The following is a 13058-nucleotide window of genomic DNA, read 5'->3' as shown; positions in this document are numbered from 1 at the left end:
CCCAAAAAAGGGGATCGGTCTGACCCGGCAAATTATCGGCCAATAGCTATCACCTCAGTACTTTGTAAGGTGATGGAACGGATTTTAAACAACCAACTGATCCATTACCTAGAAGATCACTGTCTAATTAATGATCGTCAGTACGGGTTTCGACCAAAACGGTCCACAGGTGATCTTCTAGCGTACGTAACGCACCTCTGGGGTGAAGCTATCGACAAGCATGGAGAATCGTTGGCTGTCAGCCTCGATATCTCCAAGGCTTTCGACAGGGTCTGGCACAGAAGTCTTCTCTCCAAGCTACCGGCATATGGTCTGCCTGCTCAGGCACCTGGATTGCCAGCTTCCTACACAAGCGTAGCCTTCGTGTTTTAGTAGATGGTTGCGCTTCACAATTCTATGTAGTGAATGCTGGCGTCCCCCAGGGATCTGTGCTATCTCCCACACTCTTTCTTTTGCATATCAATGATATGCTCTCTCTTGGGAACATACATTGCTATGCAGATGATAGTACAGTGCATGGTGGATACCACGGACGCGCAGTGGCTGGGCGGGCGGAAACTAAGGAGAGGCGGGAGCATCTTGTTTTTGAACTCGATAGGACATTAGAGCTCATCGCCAAATGGGGTTCTGATAATCTTGTTGAGTTTAATGCCAAGAAAACACAGGTGTGCGCTCTCACAGCGAAAAAGTCACCATTTTACCCTCATCCCTCCCTCTGTGGCACACCGCTGATGATACAAAGCAAAATCGCCATGCTGGGGATGGACGTTCGCTTCGACCTTAGTCCAAGGGATTACATCGAGGCTATTATAAAAACAGCTTCACGAAAACTCGGAGTTCTGAACAAGGTGCGGCGTTTTTTCACGCCACAACAACTGTGCCTGTTATACAAAACACAGGTACGGTCTTGCGTTGAATATTGCTCGCACCTTTGGGATGGCTCCGCTAAGTACCTAATGGAGGCCTTGGACCGGTTGCAGCGACGTGCAGTACGCATTATTGGCGACGTAAAGGTCACAAACACCCTTGAATCTTTACAATTGCGTCGCGAGATAGCAGCACTGAGCGCTTTCTATCGTCTGTATCACGGCGAGTGCTCTGAGGAATTATTCTCTCTAATTCCTGCTTCCCCCTTCCTTCTTAAGTCCACGCGAGCTGGTTCTCGATGTCACCGCCTAACTGTGACATCAATTCCATCGCGCACAAAGAAATTTGGCAACTCCTTTCTTTGTCGCACTACCAAAAAATGGAATTCCTTACCAGCTCACGTGTTCCCCTCCTCTTACAACCCGGGTTCCTTCAAACGAGGCGTGAAGAGGCATCTTGCGGGCCGGCAAGGCGGGGACGGCTAGTACAGAACATTCTTCCCGACTGTACTGGCCGTCGTCGCGTTTGGACTCTACTACCACTTACCATCAGGTGGAGTAGAATCATTTGCCATCCCGGGGCATATAAAAAAAAAATATATAGCAGAGTCATTTTTGGAGTTGTGTTTTAAATGATACGATTAAATCCATTTCAATAGTTCTTTTTCAATTTGATGTACGCTTATTATAAATATTTGTATATGAAATATAAATAACGTAACACAGTTAAATATTTTTTTGGCTAGTCACCAAAGAAAAAAAATTGGATGACTGTAGCAGATTTAGTATTCATTTATTGCCCTTAAATGGTAGAGCGAGATTTCATTGATACTTGAACGAGTTTTAATTTATTTGACTTTTTTAATTTACATCCGTATAAGTTAAATAACTGTACTATATGTGAACTACTTTTTTTATTATATTTATCTTAGTAAGGCAAACGAAGATTGTATTAGGTCATTACATATGAAATTAACGTTTTGTCGTACTGACCACTTTGATCTGAAATATCTCCTCTTTGGTTAAGAATTCCAAATTCAAATTTATAAATTCATTTAGCTGGTACATTTCAATTTTGAAAACAGTCATTCATTTCTTTTTTCCTCATTATTTTTTTCTTTGGCGTCGCTTATTACCGCATAATGGAAAACATGAAATATCGGTATATTTACGAAGGATTAATGATGTGTACTGCGCTGTGTCGCAAAAGCAAGCACGGTACGTTTTTGGTTTCAACATTTTCGTTCTGGAAATTTCGACCTTCAAAACCAAACCAAAAACTGACCAAAGTGGAAAATGAAGAATTAAAGGCTATTGTAAGGAAGCGGATCCATCACAAAGCACTTCAGAGATAGCTGCAGGCTTCGGGTGATAAAACTGTATTAATCCACTTGAAGCAAATCAGGAAAGTAAAAAAACTTGAACGATGGGTACCTCATGATTTGACTGAATCGAACTTGCAAACACGCGTCGACTGCTGTGTTACTTTGCTCAACCGACACAATAATGAAGGGATTTTAAATCGAATCATTACTTGTGATGAAAAGTGGATACTGTATGATAATCGGAAGCGCTCGTCGCAATGGCTGAACCCTGGAAACCCAGCCAAATCCTGCCCTAAACGAAAATTGACTCAAAAAAAGTTACTTGTGAGTGTTTGGTGGACTAGCGCCGGTGTCGTTCACTAGGTTTCTAAAATCTGGCCAAACGATTACGGCAGATATCTATTGTCAGCAACTGCAAGCCATGAAGGAAGAACTAGCTGCTAAACAACGGAGATTGGTCAATCGCTCTAGGCGACTGTTGCTTCACGACAACGCAAGACCACACACTGCACAACAAACAACCACTAAGTTAGATGAGCTATAATTGGAATGTCTGCGACATCCACCGTACTCCCCGGACCTTGCTCCAACAGATTACCATTTTTTCCGGAATTTGGACTACTTTTTACCAGGAAAAAAATTCAACTCCGATGCGGTAGTCCAAACCGCCTTCAAAGAGCTTATTGATTCTCGCCCCCATGGTTTTTTTAGTAAAGGGATCAATGAACTACCTATGAGATGGCAAAAGTGCATAGATAACATCGGTGCATACTTTGATTAATTAAATATATTTTACAAAAAAAAAATTGACTTTATATTCCTCCCGTACAAAACGTCAATTTCATATGTAAGGACCTAATATTTAAAAAAATCAAAGTAATCAATATAGTATTTATATATCTTGCTTAGTACAAGTCGTAGTGTATAAATAAAAGTATACATTATATTATATCAAAATAATATTTACGTAGAGATTAATAATAAACATTGTTTTTATATATAAAATATCTTATTAATTAATTATTATTCTGTTATGCGTTAGTTGAAGTTCTTTCTTAAGGATTTTATTTGCAAAAGAAAAAGCAATAGTTCTGCAAAATTGTTCCTCGGCTGTGCAGAAGGTATTTCGATAATCTGTTATTTTGGATAAAAAAGAAAGTGTTGCGGTGAGATAAATGATGGATATTTCCTGATAGGTACAATGTTGGTGTCTTCAAATCCAGAGTTAACAGGTTTCTTATAGGCAAGCGTGCTACATCTTAGACCGTGTCGATGCTTAACATCAGGCAAGTCAACGGTCAAACGGTGCCCTATTAATTGTAAAAAAAAAATAGCAATTGTGTTGTAGTATGATGTCTACACCACCTAGTCGCCTGGGTGATTTTGTGGGATTTTAACCATGTAAAACTACCATGATAGCCTCTACATAGCTGCAAAATTATTTACGCATAACGCAGACCCTGACCTTCTCATACCGTGTATATTTTGCGTCCTGTTTCATCGCAATTATTGTTATTGAGTGAAGTAAGATAATGAGTGATCGCTGACCGTCCAGAATCTACCACATTATAAAAATAGTCAGTTAAATCTAACGCTATAGTAATATTGGTTATTGTTCAAACTGATATCCTATTGTTTTTGTTTCAGTTGCTCAGTGAATTGGCATGAGCAGTCTAATAACACGCTGACCTATATTCTGTTCCTGTTTGCGATGGGACAAATCGTGCCGCTGACTGTGATCACCTTCAGCTATGTTAACATCATCAGGACTATGAAGCGAGTAAGCTAATTTAAGATATTTATCATCACCCTTCTTTGGATGATTGTTCCTTATTGCATGTCATTGCAACACGCTCAAACAAAGTGGCTATGAGAGTAGAGTCAGTAAGAACACTTCAACCGAAACTACAGTTTCGCTTTAGTGTTGACAACCGTAATATTACATTATAATAATTTTATGAAATCAATTTATTTTAGTCGATAATTTTTTATTAGCTTTTTTTTAATTATAAATCTGTTCATATGCCATTAATTTCAATACTTTACATGTGCTGAAAGTCCTGTGACGGTGGCTTTTTAATTTTAAGTTATAGCTATATAATTGAGACTTGGTTATTATAATATAAATTTTAGTATATATATCACTACATATTATAAAACAAAGTCTCGTGCCGCGTCTGTCTGTCTGAACTCGAAAATTACCAAACGGATTTTCATATAGTTTTCACCAAAAAACGAAGTGATTTACGATGAAGGTTTTGTGTTAATTGAAACATGATGATGATCATTGAAGATGACGAAAAAAATCCTTACTAGCGTGCGCCGCGTAAACCAATAATATTATAAGAATTGGGATATTTGTAAACATTATATGTAAACCATTATTCTTTCTGTGCGAAGCCGGGACGGGTAGTTAGTGCATCTATATACATACATACGCAATAATATACATACGCTACGATAGTTTTAATTTTTACAAACTTTTAATTTTGTACATATTTTCGAACATCTTAAATTGGAATATTAGATCAAAGTTATTGAAAAAGAGGGTTAATTTGTATTAAATATTTAGTGAGTCATTATAATTAATTTTATAGTTTAATCCGCTTAACATTATACAGCAAATTCGAGTCTAAAAACTGCGAAGTCTTAAAACCAAATATAAACTTCTATTCATAAGCCACAGAAACCCTTAAATTTTGATCTTCATTTAAATATTTAGACGGCATTTTACTATATTTATTGTTAAAATATATTAAGCTTTAATAAGTTTTAAATACCTCTCAGAAATAATTTCAAGAAACCTCAAAATATATATTTCATCTACGAGTAAAATGACTGACAAAATTTTGTGTTATTTGTCAGAATTCCCAGCGTCTTGGTCGAGTGAGTCGGGCAGAAGCAAGAGCGACCGCAATGGTCTTCATCATGATCATATCCTTTACAGTCGCCTGGACACCCTATTCACTTTTCGCATTAATGGAACAATTTGCTACTGAAGGCATAGTGAGTAATAAGCTTTATAATTATTAATTTTTTTTACGATCTCCAACAAGGAATATACGTCACGAGCTTTACACATCACATTAGAGTTGTATGTATATGTGCTATCTCAATTATAAGAAACAACAGCATATTAAAATATCATATTATGCTAAAGGAAAGAAAATATAAGATACCACATATGCAGAATAGAGATCGTACTCAAGAATTAATTTATTCTAATCAATTTATAATTATGACCGAGATGGCCCAGTGGTAAGAACGCGTGAATCTTAACCGATGATCGTGGGTTCAAACCCGGGCAAGCACCACTGAATTTTCATGTGCTTAATTTGTGATTATAATTCATCTCGTGCTATAAGTCGTTGAAGGAAAACATCGTGAGGAAACCTGCATGTGTATAATTTCACTGAAATTCTGCCACATGTGTATTCTACCAACCCGCACTGGAGCAGTGTTGTGGAATATGCGCCAAATCTTCTCCTCAAAAAAGGGAGAGGAGGCCTTTATCCCAGCAATGGGACATTCACAGGCTATTTAATATCCGTAAAGTGACTCAATAAACTAAATAATTTATCTTAAGCTTCAATCTAGTTTAACAATGTTATTAAGTGACAAGAAATTAATTGAATTTTGTAATGTGTAATTATATAATTATAGGTGTCACCAGGCGCAGGAGTTATACCAGCATTGGTAGCAAAGAGTTCCATTTGCTACGATCCTTTAATTTACGTTGGCATGAATACTCAGGTAAATATCATACATTTACTCATATTTTTATTCATAATATCATATATTACTATATTAAAATTTTCTCGTATTTCAGTTCCGGCAATCTATCAAACGGATATTCGGAATTCACACGAAAAGAACAAACTCACAAACGGATAAATGTTATAATAACACAATGCTGTCACCTGCCCACAAGCAATCAGCGTACAACGAAATCACTGTCCGTTACAACTCTTCAGAAACTATCATAACCAGCACTCCAAAGAGGCCGAAAGAAATAAATACAAACGAGGATTGCGAAAATCATTCAGTTTCAATGACTTTGAATGATGTCAATCGACCAGTTGGAAGACCTTGCGAACTGTGTACTATCCAAGAGAACAAAACCGTGTCTGATGCTGAGAGGTCCGGCGATACGGTTTGCGACGAAGAAAGTTGCAATAGCAATAAAAATTTGGAATTTGTTTTCGGGCAATCGTGTAAAATTTTCAAGCAACCATCCCCTGTACTCACGATTGTCAACACTGAACGTCTCGTATTCAGCAGAGTACCAAAAGACATGGCCCAAGAGGCTGTAGACTGTGTGTATGGCAACAAAATCGACGACGAACATAAGATCGATATGACGCAACCAAAAACAAATGCTGAAAGTACCGTTAATGATAACGTTTTAAAACGACCAATCAAACACAGCTTTTCATTGGATCTCGGTGGGGTGTCTCAGGAAGGTAGACGAAGAAAATTTTCCATAGAAACAAAACTCGATACATTCAATCCGCCGAAAATCTTTTCAAAAGACGGAGTTGTTAGTAAGCTTTTCGATTCAGAAACAAAACAAAGACACGACAGCATAACAAGTTATTTATGTGATGACGAAACGAGTGACAATGAAGACGATCTGTAAAGGAATTTGATAATTGAACAAATAATAGTCACGACGGATAATGTCAGAAAATGGCGTAAATAACTTTTGGTGGTTAGGACATTTGGAGTTGCGCTCTGCGATAAGATGAAATACTCGTAACATTATAAAATTGAAGGCTATCGTCAAGGATCTGTGATAAAGATATTAGTGCCAAGAAAAATTATATCTAAATATTTTTTGGAACGATGGAAACGAATTATTAGATAACATAATAAATATATAATATATCAATGTTGAAAATAATTCTCATTGTAACTTTTATTGCATGATTAATTTAAGATAAATAAGAATAAAGGATAATTAAAAACGATCTCATATGAGAATGAAAGTCCAATTTAATATATTAGGGAATTTTATATAAAATCTCAAAACGTTTATACTTATTGAGTTTTTTTTTTAAATATATGTAAATTTTTACACAAATGTAAAAATATCCCTTTAATTCATAAGAATGCATACCTTCTTTTAATCAATCAATTTCTTAGTATCCCTTTTACATTTTAATTATAAATATATAAATAATTTTCATCTTCTTAATTTTTAATTGAAAGGTATATAAAATTTACAAATCTTACTATTAAAGCGATTAGCGCGTCTAAAATTATAATTAATATAACATATTAAAACTACAATAATATATCAAAATATTTTTACAAGTTATAATCAATTCGATTTTTAAATTTAACACCAATATGATTAATGTTGAGCTAAGGTTTTTAATATAAAATATTCACTTAGACTAATATTTGTAGATTAAGATTATATAAATGTTGAAAAGGTGACGTCCGATGTTGAAATTTAAATGTCTTATCGTCTGTCAAATTATTAGGTTAGTAAAAACATAGACATGCCATGACACGACATAGACGCTTCAAATATCCTTTGTAGCTGCAACGAATTAATCTAAGCTCAATTTATTGAGTTAAAATTAAAAATCAATGTCAACAATTTGACGTAGAGGCTTATTTTCATTGGTCAATTAACTTGGTTGAAATACAGCGTCAGGGAATCCCCGCAGGCGAGACTATTGAAATTTCGAAAATTCGTTCGCAGCTAGCTGGCGGCATAACTCCCGAAATAGAAGCTATGTATGTATTTTCTATTGACCAATAAAAATTCGCATTTAAATTATATTTCATTTCTCACTTTATATAAGAAGAATATGCCAAGTGATTTTTATTAATATTAATCATAAGTTGTGTAAGATTATGTTGTAGATAAAATATTACTGACTTTAGCTAGTGCACATTTTTTCTTAAAGAAAAATCTGATTATTTTCTTCGAAGCGACGCTTTTAGGACAAATTAAAAAGCTTTTCTAGAAATACAGAATTTACTCTAAGTAATTCATAAAAGGGTACAATTTGTAAAAATTAGTTAATTATTTATTTATAAGTATTAAATATATTTTCGATTAATTCAAAGTAATTATTTGGATAACTGATTTGTAATCTATTATTTTCAATATTTATTTTTTTTACATGTAAATTATTTATTGCTAATCATTTAAACTATGTGCAATCATTTTTATTCATATACAAATAACTAAAATTAAAATAAAAAACAAAATAAGCATTACATTTTACATTTATTTTATATTTATTTATTTGCAATAATTAGCGACCGGTTTTATTTACATGTTAATAAAGACTTAAATTAAATAAAGGTCAAAATTATTTTATAAGAAAAACATTTTATTTATAAATTAAACAACTTAAGTATGGTAATACTGTATCATGTTTGTAATCGGTCTGTTTCGTTTACTATATTTATATTTTTATAAATATATTCTCGTTTATAATATATGTATAGAAAAACAGTATTTTTTATTCTGTGTATAAACTAATTTTGTTGTAAAATTTATTTAAAAATAAATCTTATCTTTTGAAAAGAGTATCGCTTTCCATGTAACTCCTTATATTTACTTGAATTGACTGGCTCGTTGGTCTAGTGGCTTGATGTAAGGCCGCAGACCCGAAGATCCTGGGTTCAATTCCCAAGGTCCGACCAATAAAAAAGTTATTGAGTTTTTCTGTTAGGAAATTCTCAGTAGCAACCCGGAGTCTAGAAGTTGGAAGTGTGTTCACTCCCGTGCCTCGGAAAGCACGTAAAGCCGTTTGTCCTGTGTCTGAACTCTTTCCGGTCGTGTCGGATTGCCGTCCCATCGGATTATGAGAGTTAGGGAATAGAGAGTGCATCTGTGTTTGCGTACAGACTTGTGCACTATAATATCTCCTGCGTAGTTGGCTAATCTCTCTTGAGATTGGCCGCCATGGCCGAAATCGGTCTGGAGGACATTATTATTATTATTATATGTATAAAAAACAGTATTTTTAATTCTATGTATAAACTAATTTTGTTGTAAGATTTATTTAAAAATAAATCTTATCTTTTGAAAAGAATATCGCTTTCTATGTAAATATCCTTATACAAATTTGAATTAATAAAATTTATTATAATTTTGTTTGTAATGACGACAGTGATTTTTGGCAGGATAACTGGCGCATAGGGCGCAATTTTAATAGCAACTACAAAGGAGATTCTGAAGTATAATGATCTATAATAGAGATGTTCTTGAACGCGACGACGAAGAGACCAGACTAGGAATCGAGTACTCTATTAAAAAAAAATCGCAATGCCAACATTTTTATTGTGATTTTCTCTTGAAATTAAAATATGCACGCACACAAAATACCAAAATATAAATATAAGATGATACAACAACGCACGGACTACACATATGTGGAGGCTACAAGATAACACGTATTTAAGATTTAATTTAAATTTAAGGCTACAACCAGTTCGGAATGTAGATTCTACCGAGAGAAACCGGTAAGAAACTCAGTAATTACTCTTTTCATCAATCAAACAATATACATAAAAATTATATACAATTACGTTTATGTATCCTGTATGATAATTAAGTAATACTAACAAGTTCTTTTATTATTTGTATTAACGTATACAATACAATACAATACAATTCTATGTTTATATATAAAATGAGTTTTTTATAATGTTTAGTTTAGCCAAATTGTAAACTTTGTTTATGTATAAAAGGTAGACAGCTGGCTGGTAAATGGACCACCTGATGGTAAGTGGTAACCAACGCCTATAGACATTGTAAGATATATTAACCATTCCTTGCATCGCCGATGCGCCACCAACCTAAGATGCTATGTCCTGTGTTTCTTTAATTAAATTGGCTTACACACCTTTCAACCAGAACACAACAATTAATAAAAAGGGGGTAGAATCTACCCAAACGGGCAACGGAAAAATGAATATGATGAAGACCAGCAAGGAGGGTGATACTATTTAGAAAAAGTTTATTTGTAAAAACGGTGCTCTTTTTCAGGTATATAAACAAACTAACCAAACTTCATCAAAATTGTCTCAGTGGCTTAGCCATGAAATCATACAGGATAGAGTCTGTTTGTACTTTCTCATATATAATATTAGCATTAGATTGTAATTCAACACTGAGTTAACGAGTTATAATTTTTTGATAAAGTTTTTCAGTTCTGTTAAGTTAGATTTTGCGAGATACTACATTACTTTAAATTACTTTCCAGCGTCGATATGTGTAAAATTTGGTTAATTACAAAAAATAATAAAAGTAACGCCGCGTGACATTATTGAATAATTAATATCTGTTTATTTTGAGACATTGTTTTTTTGTCGTTGGTAAATTATTCTGTTAAATTAGTTTGAGCATATAACACCGAATGGAGTTACGTTTGTCACGACTACTGAACGTCATGTCAATCATGGATTGGTTGACGGTTGGTTGTACGCAGTGATCGTTCACAAACCCATTGGCTCTAAGTCGTTAATTATTAGTGTAATCCCTAATTTTATAAGTAATTTTAGTGTCTGTATAATTAAAATAATAAAAAAAAAATCAACATTGCAGTCAACTTATTTCAACGTTTCATGAAGTATAACGCCCACCATGGATTCCCGTTCTAACGAGTTCACGAATCAGCAATTAGATGCGACTGCCCGGCTTCCCGACGCCCCGTTAAATGTAATATAAATTCTATCGATACTAGCTCGGTCCACTCCGCTCAGAACCAAAGACGTTTCATAAAACATCATACTCGTTTCGCTTTCTCTCATAGAAAGTACAATCGCACGGTAGTCCGACACAAAATAGGCAACCAACTTTATGCCCAGTACGAGTTTAGTTTACTTTCTCGATAGCGTTAACTGAGATTTGTATGGAATTATGGTCATCTGTTGATGGCGCTGTTTTCATTCCATATACATCGAATTCTATCAAATAATTTAAAAAATTCGTACTAGGTACACAGATATCTGTAGCAGACGCAGACGGCTATCCGTAATCGTCACACAGGATTTTAACTCCAAGTGCAACCAAAAATGACTTGTCAGATACACTCAATAACTTTTATTGACTCAACTCGAGATTCTGACAAAAAAAAGGACGCCAAAAGATTAACGTAACATAGTTCATTTTGTAATAAAACATTATTCTACCTTACCGAAAGTATTTAACTTCATAAAGAAAAGTGGTGCTATATTATTATTATTCGCAGAAAAGGCTGACTTGAAATAGACAAGAGATCTGAGTAATTTTGAAATTAAAAATATAACATTATGTCTTAAAGTTCTAACGAAATGAGCCTGGAATAGGTTAGTTTTCAACACGCTAGTGCGCGTGTTCACAAACATTTTATGTCAGAGAAGTTGAAAAGTTGATTATAGAAAGAACATAACTTTAAACTAGTCTTGAACTTTAGGTTTAAATATAGCCCATTTCACCTCACTTCATTCATGGGTTCATTTCATAAACATAATATGCCAAAAGTCGACGTCGTTCTTTTTTGTTAAACCTTTAAAAAAACTTTGCACGAATCAGAGAGGCTACGAGTTAGTTTTGCAATGCAACCGTCGTTTTGTTTTAAGCAGAACTCTCCTCAGGTGAGGTCAGGTCAACCGCGGTTAGGGAAACTACACACATCAAAAAAGTCTAAGCAATATCATCTGACATATATTTCACATTATAACGTTTGTATTTTGTTATTTAAATAATAAATTTAATAAAATAATTGATGTAAAAGAAAAAGTTTTTTCAATTGTTCATTTAATGACACTGATTAACAATATTATGTGTACTGTAGTATACGTAGTACAAACTAAGGTACCTAATCAACTAAACTTTTTAAAATTAAATTATATTGCTTAACAAAATTAATTTATTGTAAAGAATGGGATAATTTAATAAAAAGTGTGGCGACCTCCACCTCTTGTTCACAACCAATTATTTATAGAATCAGTGAATCTGTTTATGTTATCCAGCGTCAAACCCTCCCATTTTCCCCTTTAAAATTGAAATTTACTAAAATGATTTCCTAGCGGATACTAACGCTATAAAATAAACCTATATTGCAAATTTTATCTTTCTGGACAGAGTAAATTTGGTTATACGTTGATAGTCAGACAGTTCGTTTTTCGACATATTACAATCTGATACATCATCGAGTGTCCAATTTATTAGCATGTCTGTCTATAAAGATACGCAATAAGCAATAGCTCTACTGGTCTTCAAATCAAACTAATCGTACTTACAACGCAAAACCGAAAAACAATTGGTCGTTTTATAATTTCCCTAATTATTTTCTCTGCATAAAGAACTCATAACATTCTATGTGCGGTAATAAGTATCTATTGTGTCCAATTTGTTTCACGCTAATGGTATATTATCGGCTTTACTTGATGCGTAGACCTCCTTGTAGGTTAAATGACTTATCTAAGAATATATTGGAAAATACATTGTTAAAATTATTTGGTTTTAATAAGTATATCTATAAATAAAGCTTATATAAAAAGATCCTATGTATTCTTATATATTATACGATACAAAATCGTAGCGCAGTTCGAATAAATAGATCAAATAGGGATGTTGACAATTTTATTCTATATCATGTTTATATTAGTGATATATGGAGTACGTAGTACGTGTAGGGTGGTAGAATAAGTGATGTGGGAGTGATAACTTACCAGACGGGCCTGTACAAAGCGCTTACACCAACTAACTAACAATTGTAATGTTTAATACCGATAAAACAGTGCGGAACAACCTAAAAACTTACATTTTTATAATCTCACACTAAATACAGTTTAATACAAATTATTATTACATTACAAGTTTAAAGTAAGAACAATGTTATTTTTAATCATT

General features: G+C 33.9%; 1 protein-coding gene across 1 annotated transcript in view; it reads left to right on the top strand.

Moving 5' to 3' along the window:
* LOC126769471 (parapinopsin-like) overlaps positions 1 to 7000 on the top strand; it is a 43393-nt gene extending 36393 nt beyond the window's left edge. Inside the window, exons 4-7 of the mRNA XM_050488303.1 lie at positions 3839 to 3971; positions 5057 to 5197; positions 5855 to 5944; positions 6021 to 7000. Coding sequence (XP_050344260.1) covers positions 3839 to 3971; positions 5057 to 5197; positions 5855 to 5944; positions 6021 to 6830 — 1174 coding nt within the window. The 3' untranslated portion in view covers positions 6831 to 7000. The remainder of the gene's footprint in view (positions 1 to 3838; positions 3972 to 5056; positions 5198 to 5854; positions 5945 to 6020) is intronic.
* The last annotated feature ends 6058 nt before the right edge of the window (positions 7001 to 13058 follow it).

Source organism: Nymphalis io, chromosome 7 (genome assembly GCF_905147045.1).
Source record: "Nymphalis io chromosome 7, ilAglIoxx1.1, whole genome shotgun sequence".
NCBI lineage: Eukaryota > Metazoa > Arthropoda > Insecta > Lepidoptera > Nymphalidae > Nymphalis > Nymphalis io.
Note: the sequence above shows the minus strand (reverse complement) of the source record. Positions and strands in the feature narration are given on the sequence as shown.